A 15,972-nucleotide genomic window follows, 5' to 3' on the forward strand; every position below is an offset into this window, starting at 1 on the left:
AAACACATGCTTAAATTCATTCTAACCATTAATAAATTTAACGGTGTTGACATGGGCTAGCATTCCCGCCTCTAGATTATCCGTAATCTTGATTTTGTAGTCCACTAAATCAACTCTCATTCTAAACTTTTATCAGCATTTTTTATCTATTTAAATCTGGTTTAATCATATTGAATAGGAAAGAACAATCACAATAATACAGGCCTGTGATACATTGATAGAGATGCTCACACATAATATTAATTAATCATAACTCTCTTGGTAGTTAGCCAGCTTCAAAGGCACCTGACTTCACCAGCATTCAGCATGTAATCTCCACTAATGCTACAGTGATTTCATGATGAACTGTCCAAAACCTACATGCAATTCGATTTCTTCATATCGGGATCTGTGACACATAATTATTCTCATCTCCTTATTTTCATGCCCTAGTATACTCCCCTCCTACTTGGAATCATAGCTGACCCTGTGTGGCCAATAGAATATAGTGGTAATGGAGGCTTATGTGGTCCAAACTAGATCCAAAAAGGCATTGCAGACTCCACCTTGCTCCCTTGGATCACCCATTCTGGGAGAGGCCAGCTACCGTGCCATGAGGACATCAAGTAACCCCGTGGAGAGGTCCACATGGAGAAATACTGAGCTGTCAGTCAACAGCCAGTATTAACTTCCAGGCACGTGAATGAGCCACCTTGGAAGCAGATCCTCCATCCCGTCAGGTCTTCCGATGACTGGAGCCCCAAACAACATCTGACAGCAATCACAAACGAGAATGCAAGTGGGAATGGCATAGCAGAGCCCTTCCAGAACGCACAAAATCCACGATGATAATAAATTACTGTTTTATGCCACAAAGGTTTGTAGTAATTATACAACATTAGATTACTTGAACAAGATCGGAACGCCTAGTATGACAATATTTTGCTAATACATTATTTCTCAAAGTATTCTAATAATTTTGTCTATAAATGGAAACAAGATATATGTATCTATGACAAAGACAAGACTTGGATGAGATAAATCAACGTATTGCTAGTGGTGTTCTCTAAAAGAGGTAAAAATACAAGCATTATAATCATCTCTTTCATGTTTTTCAGTGTTTTCAAATTCTCTATACTAAACGTATTATTTTCAAAATCAAAATAAAACAAATGCTATGTGGTTGAATTAATGATACACTGATAAATACAATAATAGCTACTACAAAAAGGAAAAGTTGTAAATTCTATCTGCCAAAACTTAGGGTCCCTCCCTTCCTTCCTTCCTTCCTTTCTTTTTTTTCCTCCTAGGATTCTTCTGCTCTAACCAAGGAAAAAAATCCAAAATTGATGTTAATATTTTTTTCATGCCTTATTATCTCTCTTTAGAAAGGAGGAGGTTAACTAGGAAGGTCGTTTAGCAGCAGCAGCTACAATGGGACCAAGAAGATGTGTTCTATGGGCACTGGAAGGCAGGAGGCTCTCAAGGTGAACTCCAAGTCCCATGTATTTGAGTACAGTCACTTTCCTAGGCTGTGATTTTCTGAGTTTATTATTAATAGGATTATTTGAAATATTAGTGCTCCCCAAGTGCATGAATCTTAATAGCTTAGATAATCCCATGACTAGATCATGTACTCCCACAGACTTCTTAAATATTTGTCTGTAATTGTAAAGCACTGAAGAATTAAGGCTCAGAATTTAATTAGATAATTCACTAGAGAAGAGTTACTTTTTTAGGCAGTAGTGCATGCAGGATTCATGGTACAGTGAATTACATCTTGGTTAAAATATCATAAGGAAGGTCTTGTCTACAGAGCTACAGACTAGTAGAAACATAAACTGAAGTGAATGCATGTAACTCTAGAGAATTACAAGACCACTCTTCTGCAGAGTATCAACTTTGGAGGACAGACATCAACACAGTAACTGTAGCACACGTGTAATTGATTTGTTCCTTCTGTTAGACACGGTTTAAAAGATTCATTCGGTTTTGCTTTTCTTTTTAGAAAGAGCTTATTCTCATGAAGATTTATGCTCTAATTATTCATAAGCAACAGTAAATGCAATTAAAGTTTCTGACCCCAAACATAAGCCATAATAAGGATGTCAGCGATGTAAATAGTTAATTTAGCTATTTATTAGTCTATCTAATGTGCATTGTTAACCCAAACAGTAAGGAAACTATAAATATTAGTTTAAAGAGGTTTTTTTTAAATACTTGTGTCTACTTATTTCATTTGTCTTAAGTATATATTAATACATATATTACACTATTGACTTCTCAAAGATGGCTTAAAATGCAATTGTTAAATAATTCAAATGGACTAATAATTTTAAGCATATTGAAATAATATATAAAATAAACTTGATTTAAATGGTTAAACCTATTTATGATTTAACATAACTCAGAATAAAGGAAAAAATAACTTTGATATTGGAAATATCAAATACTAGATGACAATTCTTAAGCACAAATATTCTGATAATCAAGATTTCATACAATCTAGACTGCATTATATTTTGGAATACTTTTTTCTTCCTCAGGAATATTTTCAAATTAATGGTATCAAACTGCAACCCACAGTTATTTAGTTGGCTATTTTTGAGAAACAACTTCCAAGAAGCGAACAGAAAATTAAAATGCATAACCAGTAAGTCTGGATGAATATAATAAATGCTACCTCAGTACTGCAAATAATTATATGCAATACAAGTTCCATTTGTCTTCTAATTACTTAATTAGAATACAGTTGATATAACTGCAAAAGAATGGGAAAATAATTATGCCAGATTACAGAATAAATCTATGGAGATATGTAATAACTTTCAAAAAATGGCAGGGGCTTTGGAGCTAGAAGGATGGGATTGAGTCCGAGCTCTGCAACTGGGAAGTGGGACCCTAAGTAAGTAAGTTAGCATCTCTAAGCTTCCCACCTTTGTAAAATATGTTATCAGTGACTAAGGAGCAAGGATTTTGGCACGTTTAAATTGACAGACTTCCCATATAAGAGGCACTATTTGAGTTCTCAACAAAAGTTTGTTCCCTTTACTAAAATCCATTTTTGAAACAGGTGCCAAAAAAGCAGCAGGGTAATAGATAGAAAAGGGAGTGATCAGAGAAAATAATTCATCACAAAAAAGCTACTGTTCAGATATATATTTTTTTATAGTCCAATTGGCAGTAAAATGGATAAACAATGATATTTGCAGTAGAATGCTATAATAGTAGGGAAAATGAACAAGGTACTATCCAACTATTGTACAATATAGATATATTTCACAAACATCGTTGAGTAAAAGAAGACATACACAAAACAGCACACACTGTATGAATATATATATGTAGAAAAATAGAAAAGAATAATCTAAGCTGTTAAAAGCTTGAACAGCGGTCTCCCTTGAGGTGGGTAGTGACTGGAAAGGAGCACAGTAATGTTTTGCTTCTCGATCTGGGTGATAGTTACAGAGATATGCTCAGCTGTAAAACTTCATCAGACTATCCTCACAGTATGTGCGTGCTCCTGTATGCATGCTACACTTCAACAAAAAATTTAAGTATGGATAATCTGAATATAAACTCACCTATTTTCTCCATATTCCATGCATTCCTCACTAGGTCACATCTAATTATAATATGACAGATTAAGCATCAACCTTGAAGAGTAAATGAGGCCAGACCAATGGCCAAGGTCAGAAAGGAACAGCTGAACATTAAATCCAGGATTAAATTATTTTGAAATACTAAAGAGAAAATGGTAGACTCTCTTTTTTAAATGATATTTTCTCTAAATCACTGCCATATACATGGTGAAGTTCTGGCTACTTAGGTCTTTTCCCAAGTAGAGCTCTTGAATTTGAAGGAATCTTTTCCTCTGAATAGGTGGCCCTCAATCTTGAGCTATATCAGAATCACCTGGAGAGCTTGTTACCCACAGGTCTTGGGTCCCATCTCCAGAGTTCCTGTTTCATTGGGTCTGGGCAGAGCCCAAGAATTTACATTGCTAATAATTCTCAGGAGATCCTGGTGCTGATATTCTGGGTCCATATATTGAGAACTATTGTTCCAGAAAAAAAAAAGTTTCCATCTTGAGTCATATTATGCAAATTTATTATGCAAAGGAATCTCCTTTGTCTCTATATTTTCATTAATAACATAACATCAACTACTCTGAAGAGAAATGGTAAGGAATGAAGATGTACAGGTACAGTCTTTCGCACCAAGTAGGTGCAGTATTAAAAAGCAGGTATTTTATTTCTTGTCTTTCTTTTGTCTGAAGTCTGAAAAGTCTTCAGTAGGTGGAAGAGAGCAGTTCACTTAAATTCACTGAACTGTAAACCTGGCTGACATTACAGTCTCCTGGGGAATCTGTAAAACTCCAGTGTTTGGGCTATATCCCAAAACAATTAAATCAGGATTTCTGCAGGGTGGAACTTAACCATCAATAATTTTTAAAACTCTCCAGGTGATTCTGATGTGCAGCCAAGATTGATAATCACTGTTTTAGTTTCACAAACATTGACTAAGTGTTTACTATGCGCCATTCGCTGCAGAAAACCCTGTGGGCATTAAAATGAATGAAGCAAAGTTCTTGACTTTAAGGGTCTTATAGTTTAGTCAAGGAGATGTACACATAAATGGAATGCAATGACAGAAATATTGAGATGTTAAGTATGTACCAGATGCCATAAAGGCATAGAGAAGGGCAACTGACCATTGCCTGGCACTTTAAGGAAAAGTTTGGTGGAGGTTCTTGTTTATTAATTCATAAATTATGTTTCTTTTTTTTTTTTTTTTTTTGAGTAGCATTGTGTTAGACACAATTATAGTTGTGATAAATTCTACGGTGGGGAGAGAGAGTACCATGAAACTTATAATAGGGAAATTTGACCAAATCAGAGAAGCTCTGGAACAGCCTTGATGTTTAAGGCATGTATGCTTGAGTTGGCATCTAAAGAATAATTAAAAATTATCAATATGAAGAAAAGGGGTAGGAACTTGTTCCAGGCAAAAGAGTAGTGAAAGCCCGATGATGGGAGGGGCATGGTGTTTCGAAGAACTGAAGGAAATCCCAGAAGTGCTGAGGACAACTGGGGGGTGGTTTGTGGAAGGTGAGGGTAAAATGGCAGGCAGGGCCTTGTAGGCTGTTATGACTTCTTTATCCCAAGAAGCCTTAGGAAGATTTTAAACAGAGGATGACAATCAGATTTTTTTTTTTTTAAGATCAGCTTAGCTTGAGTGTGGGAAACTGATTAAAAGGAAGAGGAGTGATTGAAGGGAACCTGGGCTATGACATTCCTTCCAACAAGAGATGACTCAAGCACATTATTCCCCCATTTTTATAAACTGAAATATATTTTGACCTATAACATTGTATAAGTTTAATGTGTACATGTTCATTTATATATTGTAATATGACTGCCACTGTAGCAATAATTAGCATCTCTATCACGTTACGTAATTACACTTTCTTTTTAAGTATTTGCAATAATTTTTAGTCTCAGCAAGTTTAATGATTATCATACAGTACTGTTGTCTATATTCACTGTACTGTGCATTATAATTTCTAGTGCTTGTTTACTACTCCTTGTAAGTTTGTCCCCTAAAATAATATCTGTCCTGTTCCCCCACCCGCCATCCCCTGGTAACCACCGTTTTATTCTGTTTTAACAAGTTTGTATTTTTTAAATTCTACATATAAGTGATACCATACAGTACTTGCTTTTCCCTCCAGGCTCTTCGTTCTTCTGTACCCCATCCTTCGGACAAGGACACAGATGCAAGAAACCAGGCAGAAAAACTCCTGCTGAGTTATTGCAGAGTAATCAGTGTGCATAATGATAGCCATGAGCCAAGGAGAAAAGCATTTAGTGAGTTCTCTTTCCTTGGTCTAATAATGCAGAAAATATGCCATTTATTTTAGAAATATTTCTCTCAAATATTGCTACATCCTAAAAAATAGTTGGATAAACTCAACAATCTGGATATATGAGGTGAGATTTATTTTGGTTTTGTTGATTTATTTTCCCTTTGATTATGCAAGTTTAATATCTTCTTTTAAAAAAAGAGGAAAATGGTAAAGATTCTCTTATTTCCTGCTCCTTTCTCCAGCATTTCTGGGACATCACCTGGAGGTTTTGAAGTTTGCTTTGCTTTGGTGTCAGCTTCTGTGTAAACAGGGTCACCAAGCGATATGCCTACAGGGGTCTGACAGTTCCTGCAATTGTGACAAGTAGTCTGGGCATAAAAAAACAAACTATCAGGAAGCTTCCCAGCCACAAGTAAAGCACTTCAGCAAGGGCAGCCAGGCTTAAGCTCTACCATTGCCAGCAGACTTCTCCTTTTGCAGCAAACGGAATAAATATCACTCTTACAGTCTTAAGGATCACAAGATCATCCCCAAAGTGCCCCTGCAGCAGTCTCTACCTCCCTACAGGAAGACTCATCTTTCCTTCCAATCATAAACGATCTTTTCTTCCTCTTTCCCCCACTTATCTACCTCTTTTTCCCTCATAATAAGTTGGCGGAATATGTATCCCAGAGCCTTTACCACACTGTAAGAGTCTTACAGGAGAATATCATTTACCTTGATCTGTCCACAGATTCCTGCAGACAACAAGCACAAAACATTCTCAAATTCTGCGGAGCAGAACAACCTAGGAACCATGCTATAGGCTCAAAATATGAGAAACATTAATCTGGCCAGAAAAAGAAAAGCGACTTCTCACTTTGTTCAGATTACCTTTTTGATGTTGTAGAACACAAATAATTTGCATGGGGGAAATAGTCTTCATATTAATCATATTAGAATTAATTAATAGTTGTACATCTCAACAGAAAAGATTCAGCCTAAGTTCAATAAAACTGACATGGATACAAAAATGAATATTCTTTTGGCTTCTTTGCAAAGGACTAAAAAATTATTGGCTTATAGTTTCCATGATTTACTTAGCATGCAACTCCTGATACAGAATCTTCAAAAACTGTCCATAACCCTATATTAGTCATCGTAATTGCTTTATGACTATGGATACAGTTAGTCCCCTACATAAGAACCTTCAGGCTGTGAACTTTCAAAGATGCTAACATGCATTCCCATGTCCAATCACGTTAAGTTAGTTCACGTGTCTGGTGTACATTGTCGTGTGCATGCATCCTCTACAAGTGGTTGTGCTTTTGTGTACTTATAGTACTGTATAGAGTACAGTAGAACAGTATCTTTATTTGAAGCCCAGGATGTCTGGAAGCAGGCATAAAAGCAGTGGTGATGTAGCTGGTACTGCTAAGAAGCAGCAGGAATTGGAGGCCCAGAGAAAAGACGAAGAGGGACAAGAGGAAGAAGTAACTGAAGAACCGAAGAGATTCAGGACGCAGGAAATGGCAAGGGGATTTTCTTTATTTGAGGAAGCACTGTGAGTTTTTGAGCCATACCCAAATGTAGAACGGTACACGAAGGTTGCAGAAGCCATTCAGAATGCAATCCAGTGCTACCCTGTCATCTATGACGAGAAAAAAAGAGCTACTACCCAGACATCACTGGATTGTTTTTTCAAGAGGGTAGATAGAATTGAATCCAGCAAGGAACCAGAACCTGTGCCTTCCACGTCAGGCATGAGTGACATTGCAGCTTGCCCTCTGTCTCCTATTGCTGACGATCCTTCAGCTCTACCATCTCCCACCTCCTCTCCCTCCTCCAGTCAGTAACTCTTCTTGCCTGTTCACTCGATGCCAGCCCCTGGATGCCAGCTGTTGTACTGTACTATTGTACTTTTCAAGGTACTGTGCTGTAAGATTTAAAATGTTTTCTTTATTTTTTGTGTTTGTTTTTTGTGTATTATTTGTGTGAAAAGTATTATAAACATATTACAGTACAGTACCATATAGCCGATTGTGTTAGTTGGGTACCTAGGCTAAATTTGTTGGACTTATGAACAAATTGGACTCTCGGAATGGAACTTACTGTAGGGAACTTACTGTACTATAATTGCAGATCATTGTAGTGTTTGTTAAAATAGTATAGTTAACATGTAAAAAGCTAAGAAAAAAATAAAAATAAAGCTAAGAAAAAAGTCAGAATCATACTCTTCATAGTTTAGACACGATGATGATGCCAAATTAAGCTCCGAATAAAGCATTTCAACATTGGTAACCCACAGATTAGTGTGATTCAACATTGGTAGCCCACAGGTTACACACAGAAGAACTCAGTTGTTGACCTAAAAGACACTTTCTAAATTTGGCCTACACTAAATTATTGATATTTGATTCAAATTGAGAACATCAGTAGGGAAATAAAACTAAATTAGCTCTCCCCAGCAAGCTCCTCTGACTCCAAAATAACAGTGCTAGATCCTGTATAGTGGCTCTTGCACAGGATCCCAGAGGCAGGATTATTATCACATGACCAGGCAATTTTTCAGGACAGTAAATTTGAGTAAGTTTGAGAAGCATTCATATTTCTTCCCTCTTCATTATAGTCATGGGAAAACTGAGGACAGGTATGGCATTCATGAAACAGTTTATTGTGTTGGGTGGTTTTCCAATAATACATCAAAAATGTCCCTTTGGAGTCTTGCCCCTCTGAAGACTGCACATGATTACATTCACTCATATGAAAGATAGGTCTTTTTATTACTATGATCATTAGAAAGAGAGGTTCTGATCACTTATCACCATAAACAATTGCAACTAAAATAGAATGAATGTTTATGCATAAAATATATAAAAATTTAAAAAAATACAAGTTTATATTTATCATATTGGTGGGCATTTCTCTAAGCCTAAAACAAAAATAAACACAACAAAGTGAAAGATAAAAATGCACAAAATTCAAAATTTCTCCAAGTCAAAAAATAATTAAAACCAAAAAATTAGTGATATGTTTAAAGAAAGGACAATAAAACTAATGACTGAATTATACACATAAATGTTTAAAAAAATACTAAGACTACAAAAGATAAATGAATGGAGTAAATAAATGTTACAATCAAACTAAAAAAAAACCCCTGAGAATAACAGTCAAACTGGTATTTAAATGCATATTAAAATATATATGTATCTTTATAGTATTTATATGGATACAAACATATGGATATGTATTGAGCATATTTAATTTTATATATGAATATATAAATATGCTCAAGGGACTACAGTCAAGAAACCATGCCTTAGGAGATTGATCTGCTTGATTAAAATGCTGGACTGTAATGGATAAAAATTTGGGGGGCCTTGAGTATACTTCACATAGGATGAATATGAAACATTTGGGGACTATGTTAGTCAGCCTCTAAGATGGTCTCCCCAAATCCTCACCCTCTGGTAGCCCCCTCCAACACCGAATTAGAGCTGACTTGTGTGACAAAAAAATATACATACATGGTGAAAGTAACAGGTTCCTTCCAAAGAGAGATCAGGCAAGGCACTGAAACCTCCATCTTTACCCTCTGCGTTACTCACTCTGGGATAATCCAACTACCATGTTATGAGGACACTCGAGTAGCACTGTACAGGGTTTCATGTGGAGAAACCTGAGGCCTCACGACATCAGCAAGCACCAGTTACCCATCCACGTGACAGATCTACCTTGGAAGTCTATCCTCCAGCCTCAGTCAAGCTGTCAGATGACTGCAGCCCCAGCTGATACCTGATTGCAACACCATTAAAGCCAGAACCTCCCACTTAAGCCAATCCCAAATTCCTGATACACACAAACTGTGAACAACAGTAATTTTTTTTTTTTTAAGTCACTAAGTTTGGGGTAATTTATTACATAGTAATATAACACTAATACTTGTGTGTATGTGTGTGATGTGTGTGTGGGGGGTTGTGTATGCATTCAATTAGTAGTTAGGCTATATATAATCTAACAATTTAATAATTACTGTTTTTTTTATCTTTATTGGACTATAATTGCTTTACAATGGTGTGTTAGTTTCTGCTGTACAACAAAGTGAATCAGCTATACATATACATATATCCCCATATCTCCTCCCTCTTGAGCCTCCCTCCCACCCTCCCCATCCCACCCCTCTAGGTGGTCACAAAGCGCCGAGCTGATCTCCCTGTGCTATGTGGCTGCTTCCCACTAGCTATCTATTTTACACATGGTAGTGTATATATGTCAATATAACAGGCTATGCATTGCCTAAGGGCAGTATAAACCAACAAAACCATTTTGGAACAGTTTTTCAATATATAACAGGAGCCTTAAAACATTTTTAAGGCTATCTCAAACAATAAAAAGTAATAATTCAAAATATATCAACAACCTAAATATAAGAACTGAAACTATAAAACTCTTAGAAGAAATCATAAGGGTACAACTTCATGACCTTGAATTTGGCAATGTATTCTTAGATATGGTACCAAAAGCATGAGTAACAAGAGACAAAAATAGATAAATCATACTTCATCAGAATTTTAAAAATTTATGCACCAAAGGACATTATCAAAAAAGTGAAAAGACAATCTACTGAGTGGAAAAAAATATTCGTAAATCATATATTTGATAAGGGTCTTCTATCCAGAATATCTGAACAGCTCTCAAACTCAACTACAAAAAGAAAAACAAAACAAACACAATGGACTTGAATAGACATTTCTCCAAAGAAGAAACACAGAAGGCCAACAAACATGAAAATATGCTTAACATCATTAGTCTAATTAGGGAGGTATACACCAAAACCACAATGAGATATCAATTCATATACATTAGGATAGCTACAATAAGAAGAATGGAAAATAACAACTGTTGGTGAGGATACAGAGAAACTGAAACACTTGCACATTGCCTGTGGGAATGTAAAATGGTGCAGCCATTTTAGAAAGTGGTTTGGTGGTTTCTCAAAAAGATAAACATAGAATTATCATATTACCCAGCAATTCCACACCTCGATATTTATCTCCAAAGTTGAAAACAGGTACTCAAAAAAATGCTTGTGCACAAATGTTTACAACAACACTATTCATAACAGCCAAAAGGTGGAAAAAACCCAAGTATCCTTCAATGGATAAATGAATAAATGTAGTACATACATACAATGAAATAGTATTCAACCATAAAAAAGGAACGAATTACTGATACATATTATAATGTGGATAAATCTAAAAAGCATTATACTAAGTGAAAGAAGCCAGACAACAGTCATATACTAGATTATTCCATTTATGTAAAATATCCAAAATAAGCGAAGACTATGTGGAACTAGCAGGACAGACACATAGATCAATGAAACAGAATAAAACAAATTGTAGCTACTAAAACCTGATTTTTTTTAAAGTTTATTATCATTTTAATATAGCAGTCATTTTAAGCTAAAACTCTTTAGATAAATATTGTTTTAAAAACTGAGGATGCTGTAATAGTTTGGTTATAAAGCTCAAGCACTTTTCCTACTATTACATGTTTTTCAAAATCTCAATGAGTAGAGAGAACACAGAACAAAGGCAAAGGAAAAGGGCCAAAATTTATAACAGGAAAAAGATGTCTTTGATTACAGTCTCCCCCGCCTTTTGTAGTGTAAATTAATTATTTTAAATAAGAAATATAAACCTGTCTAAAAATATAACACATGTATATTTCAGAAGACTAAAACCATCAAGTAGAAGGTTCTTTGAACAGTAAAATTTCATGTGCTCGAAGGGTTTCAACGCATTATATGAGGCTTCCTGCTTTAAGTCTATAAATTTTTATTGTCTGCCTTAAAGCACACAAAACATTCTTGAATAATTTCCAAAATCATTTATTTTCTACAGAAGTTAATCTGCTGAACTGCCTTTTCAACATTTACTTTGCTTTTTAACAGTGCAAATTATATCTGAGTAAAAATACTCCACAACCATACATATTGCTCTAACTGTGCTATAGAGCTGACATGGAATAATGAAACACTAATTGCAAGTAGAACACTTTATTTGTTCAGAATTGATTCTTTGCCTTGCCCCACTTTTAGAAATTTCTACAACCACAAGGCTTATGCTCAAAAACCAACAAAGAATCCATTGACCATAAACTGAATCAATGTTTTCACCAGCTCTTCCCACAATACACACTGCAGCTCAGGCACAGCCATTAGGAAACCCCTTAATCTACGTATACACACAACACAAGCAGATATTAAGGCTTATCCTGGAATTGTCAAAAGCCCCCATTTTTTGGATTTGCTAAGCTCTGCCACACTCTCCTCTAAAAGAGATGGACTTGGACCAGCACAGGCACCTAGCAGATTGTTCCAGTTATTTGCTAGCTGGGTGTGGAAGAAAGGACATTGTTGCCAAAACTCTCTTGTGCAATATCGGTTATCAGTATTCACCTGCACCTACTGGATATGTCAAATTTTCTCTAGTTGAGTAGATGACCAAGGAAAACTATCAACTGTCACTTGAATGCAACACAACGAAAAAATTTTTTCAAAGATCACTCCTTTACCTGTTTGACATCATATGCCAGAAGAACATATTTTAAATCTGGTGAGACTGAATGTCTTGATGCTTTGAAGGTTACCTAGAAATAAAAAGAAACAATTATTTTAAAGAGCTTAATAACAGAAAGATTAACATTCATTTGGATATGTAAGTATAAAAAAAGATGTCCATTCTCCTCATAACATTGTAAAATAGGCTTTCTCGTTTGTATTATAAGTATGCACAGGCAGGTACATATGTATGACCTTACAGATGGATATAGAAATTTGGAGAGGCTATATTAGATACTTCATTAAGAAAAATTTTGCTAACGTATCTCCCCTACATGTTATCGCTTAAAGACTAAGTTAATATTTTCATTTATAAGAATAAAAAAGCAAAACATCATTGAACTTCTTAAGTAACCAAAATGCTTTTATATTTGCATGTTGGATTAATCAAAAGGAAAAGAAATACTGGCATTCTGTGGTGTCATGATTTCCTGTCTCTGCACTTTTGTTTTTTCACAGGTTGTATATTTATATTTTTAAAAAGACATATGTTAAAGACAAAATCTCCTTAAAGGAAACTCCCAGAGTGAGGCAGATTAAAACACAAATACATAATTGATTATACTCAATATATATATGGTATAGAAATATAAACAAATACACTATACATGTTTAATTTTGAGCTTTTTATTTTACCATTGAATAAATCCAATGTTAGAAAGACTTGAACATAAAGTGAAGGATAAATACATTGAGAGTGGGAAAATGGGTTTATTTGGGATAGAGATTACATGTAATTTCATAGCTAAAGAGAAGGCAAGCAAATTGAGTTGCTGCATCAAAAGCCTACAAAACGCAAACAAAAAAATAAAAAACTGTACATGGATTTTAAGCAAACTAATTTGTATGGTTTTTGCAGAGAAATACAGGTATACATAATTGTATACATTTTATGTCTGGGCAGTTTCAACAACACTGGTCTCCAAGAAAAACAGAAAAGGGTGAAGTCAAGGTTTTAGTACTTAGAAATTCCCAAAGACAATGGAAAGGATAAGAAACTCAGAAGAACCCATATCTGGTAAAGTTTGCATGGTATAATAAAAAATATATTTGGTCTTTTTCCCTGGTTCCTGGCACAGAGCTTCTAAAATGCTTGGAATTTCCTGAGCGATAGATAGAAGGGTCTTTTGTTAATTAATAACTAGCCCTCTTTGACCACACACAGTTTATGTTAATGAGATGACTCCAGGATTGGGAGTGGGGGGAGAGTGGCAAGATAGCTTCTGGAGAAGAACCAGCCACCTGATTAGAGAGCGAGAACTTTGAACCCTACCTGGAGGTCAGGGAGGGTGGTGGGACTGAAGCTGAAGTTCAAGCTCGTGGCCAATGATTTAATCAATCAGGCCTAGGTAACAAAACCTCAGTAGAAAACCTCTGAACCATGAGATTTGCAGAAGCTTCCTTGTTAGTAAACATATCAATGTAGCTGGAGGGGACATATCCCAACTCCACCGAGACAGAGACTGTACTTAGCACCCTTCTCCATTCACCCTATTTACCTCTTCATCTGGCTTTTCATCTGTATTCTTTATAATAAACCAGTAATCGTAAGTATAGTTCTTTCTGTGTCATTCTAGCAAATGATCAAATCTGAAGGGAGATTGTGAGAACCACCAAATCTGTAAACCAAGTCCGATAAAAATGCAAGTAGCCTGGGGTCTCAGGACTTGAAGCTGGTATCTGAAATGAGGGCAGGCACTGAGTCCTTAACCCGTGGGGTCTTCACTAACTCTCAGTAGTTAGTATCAGAATGAATTGAATTGTAAGTCACCCAGAGAACTGCTGCTGAAATAGCACAGTCTGTTCATTTCTGAGCCAGATATGCAAGAGAATGGAGTACTCTGGGAGAAAATACTTGTACATGGTAACGTTGATTTAGAAGAGGTGTTGCCTGCATACATCCATCTTGTACCATCCACTTAGAAGATGGTAAGAATAATCACTGGCAATAATTCACCTCAAGGAATTTGTTTTTCATTTTTTCGAAAAGCCACTTCAATAATAATGAAAATAACAACAACAAACAACAATCACAGCAGTAGGGCTACCATTGATCTATCATCTGTCATAAGCTCTGAACTTGCTTAGAATTCTGTGGTTCTCAATAATTCCCCCACCTCCCGCCCCGTGACAAAGCTGTGAGGGAGGTATCTTCATTCTAATCCTTTCTTTTTTTTCTCGTTAACTTATTGTATATTGAAACTTGATAGGTATTAGCCTGTGTGGGATTTAGGGTGACATATAGAACACAAGGTCCTCTCTCTCAGCGTTGCACATTGCAGTATCAGGAGGTATATTGTTACACAAGAGGAGGTTTATTGTTATTTAAAAATTGGTTAAAAGGGCAATGCCATCATTCCAGTCCTATGGGAATAAGAAAACTCTAATAATACAGTTCTTAAACTTTTGTCAAGGTCACAGAGAAGTATACATAATGAAAGAATGCAGGAGGAACTCCTTTCATAAGCCCTATGCCAACAGGAGGTTCTTTTCTCCCTTCCTCCCTTCCTCCCTTCCTCTTTCCTCTCTCTCTTTCTCTCTTTCTCTCTCTCTCTCTTTTTTTAGAGAGCTACCCTGTCTGAAGTCCGAATTATTTAACGAAAATCTCACCCTCCTTGTCCCCATCCGCTCTCATGGAATGTTGCTCACGCAAATTAACTTCACAAGTTCACAGGTGCATCTGAGCCTCTGGTAACGACCTTTTAGTATCTTTTACAGTTCCTACAATTATCCAGTCTGGCACTTTATTCATTATCACTATACTGCCTTCAGCTTCTGCAGCATACAACCTGGGAAACTTTCCAAATACCTTTTCAGAGGCCCAAGCTGCTGAAACTTCGAACTTAGAGTTGTGCTGCAAAGAGACTTGCTGATGATACACGTATAAGAAACACATCCTTGCCGCTTAGTCAAGGGGCGTGGGAAGTCTCAGGCAAATCCCTCTTAACCTAAGTCATTAATCTGTTGCATCTGGGTGATTAATCCTTCCTAGCAGCCACCGGAGACCCCTTGGTCTACATTGACCCTAATTACAGACATTAATATAGTTCCAGTTGAGTCTCAACTTGATATGGCCTCAAATTATTGTTTTGGGAAGTCTATTATTGCCAATAATGCTATTATGTTACCTACATATTTAATCACTTAATTACTATTGTAATAAAAGGATGCAGAAATATTTTCTACATGTGTTTATCGGTATTATTCAGCAATGATGCTTACTAATGCATTTTTGAACAAAGGGCATTAAAATGCATGAACTCTGCCAGGTAGGAACATTTGATTAAAGCCAAGTAAGGTGGGATAAACAGGAAACAAACATGCAGGTGGTTAACTAAACAAATTAACAAGGGAGACAAGACATTTGATCAAGTTGAGAAACAAATGCATGCTTTCAGGCAGCTTGGCAAGATTTTGTAGCACCTCATTTGTATGTATCATTCAACTATACCAAAACTAACTTATTGAACATTCAAAATAAGATGAACACCATGGTAAACACTGAAGGTGCTACGAAGTC

The 15,972-nt window shown here is 36.0% G+C and overlaps 1 protein-coding gene across 2 annotated transcripts in view; it reads right to left on the reverse strand.

Annotated features, from left to right (window-relative positions):
* Positions 1–15,972, reverse strand: part of DPP10 (dipeptidyl peptidase like 10) — a 690,622-nt gene that overhangs the window by 300,447 nt on the left and 374,203 nt on the right. The window contains exon 5 of one of the 2 annotated variants that reach the window (XM_057551306.1): positions 12,407–12,481. In XM_057551306.1, coding sequence (XP_057407289.1) covers positions 12,407–12,481 — 75 coding nt within the window. Of the gene's footprint in view, positions 1–12,398; positions 12,482–15,972 lie in introns of both variants that reach the window. The other variant, XM_057551305.1, reaches the window with a different exon arrangement.

Source organism: Balaenoptera acutorostrata, chromosome 8 (assembly GCF_949987535.1).
Source record: "Balaenoptera acutorostrata chromosome 8, mBalAcu1.1, whole genome shotgun sequence".
Lineage (NCBI taxonomy): Eukaryota > Metazoa > Chordata > Mammalia > Artiodactyla > Balaenopteridae > Balaenoptera > Balaenoptera acutorostrata.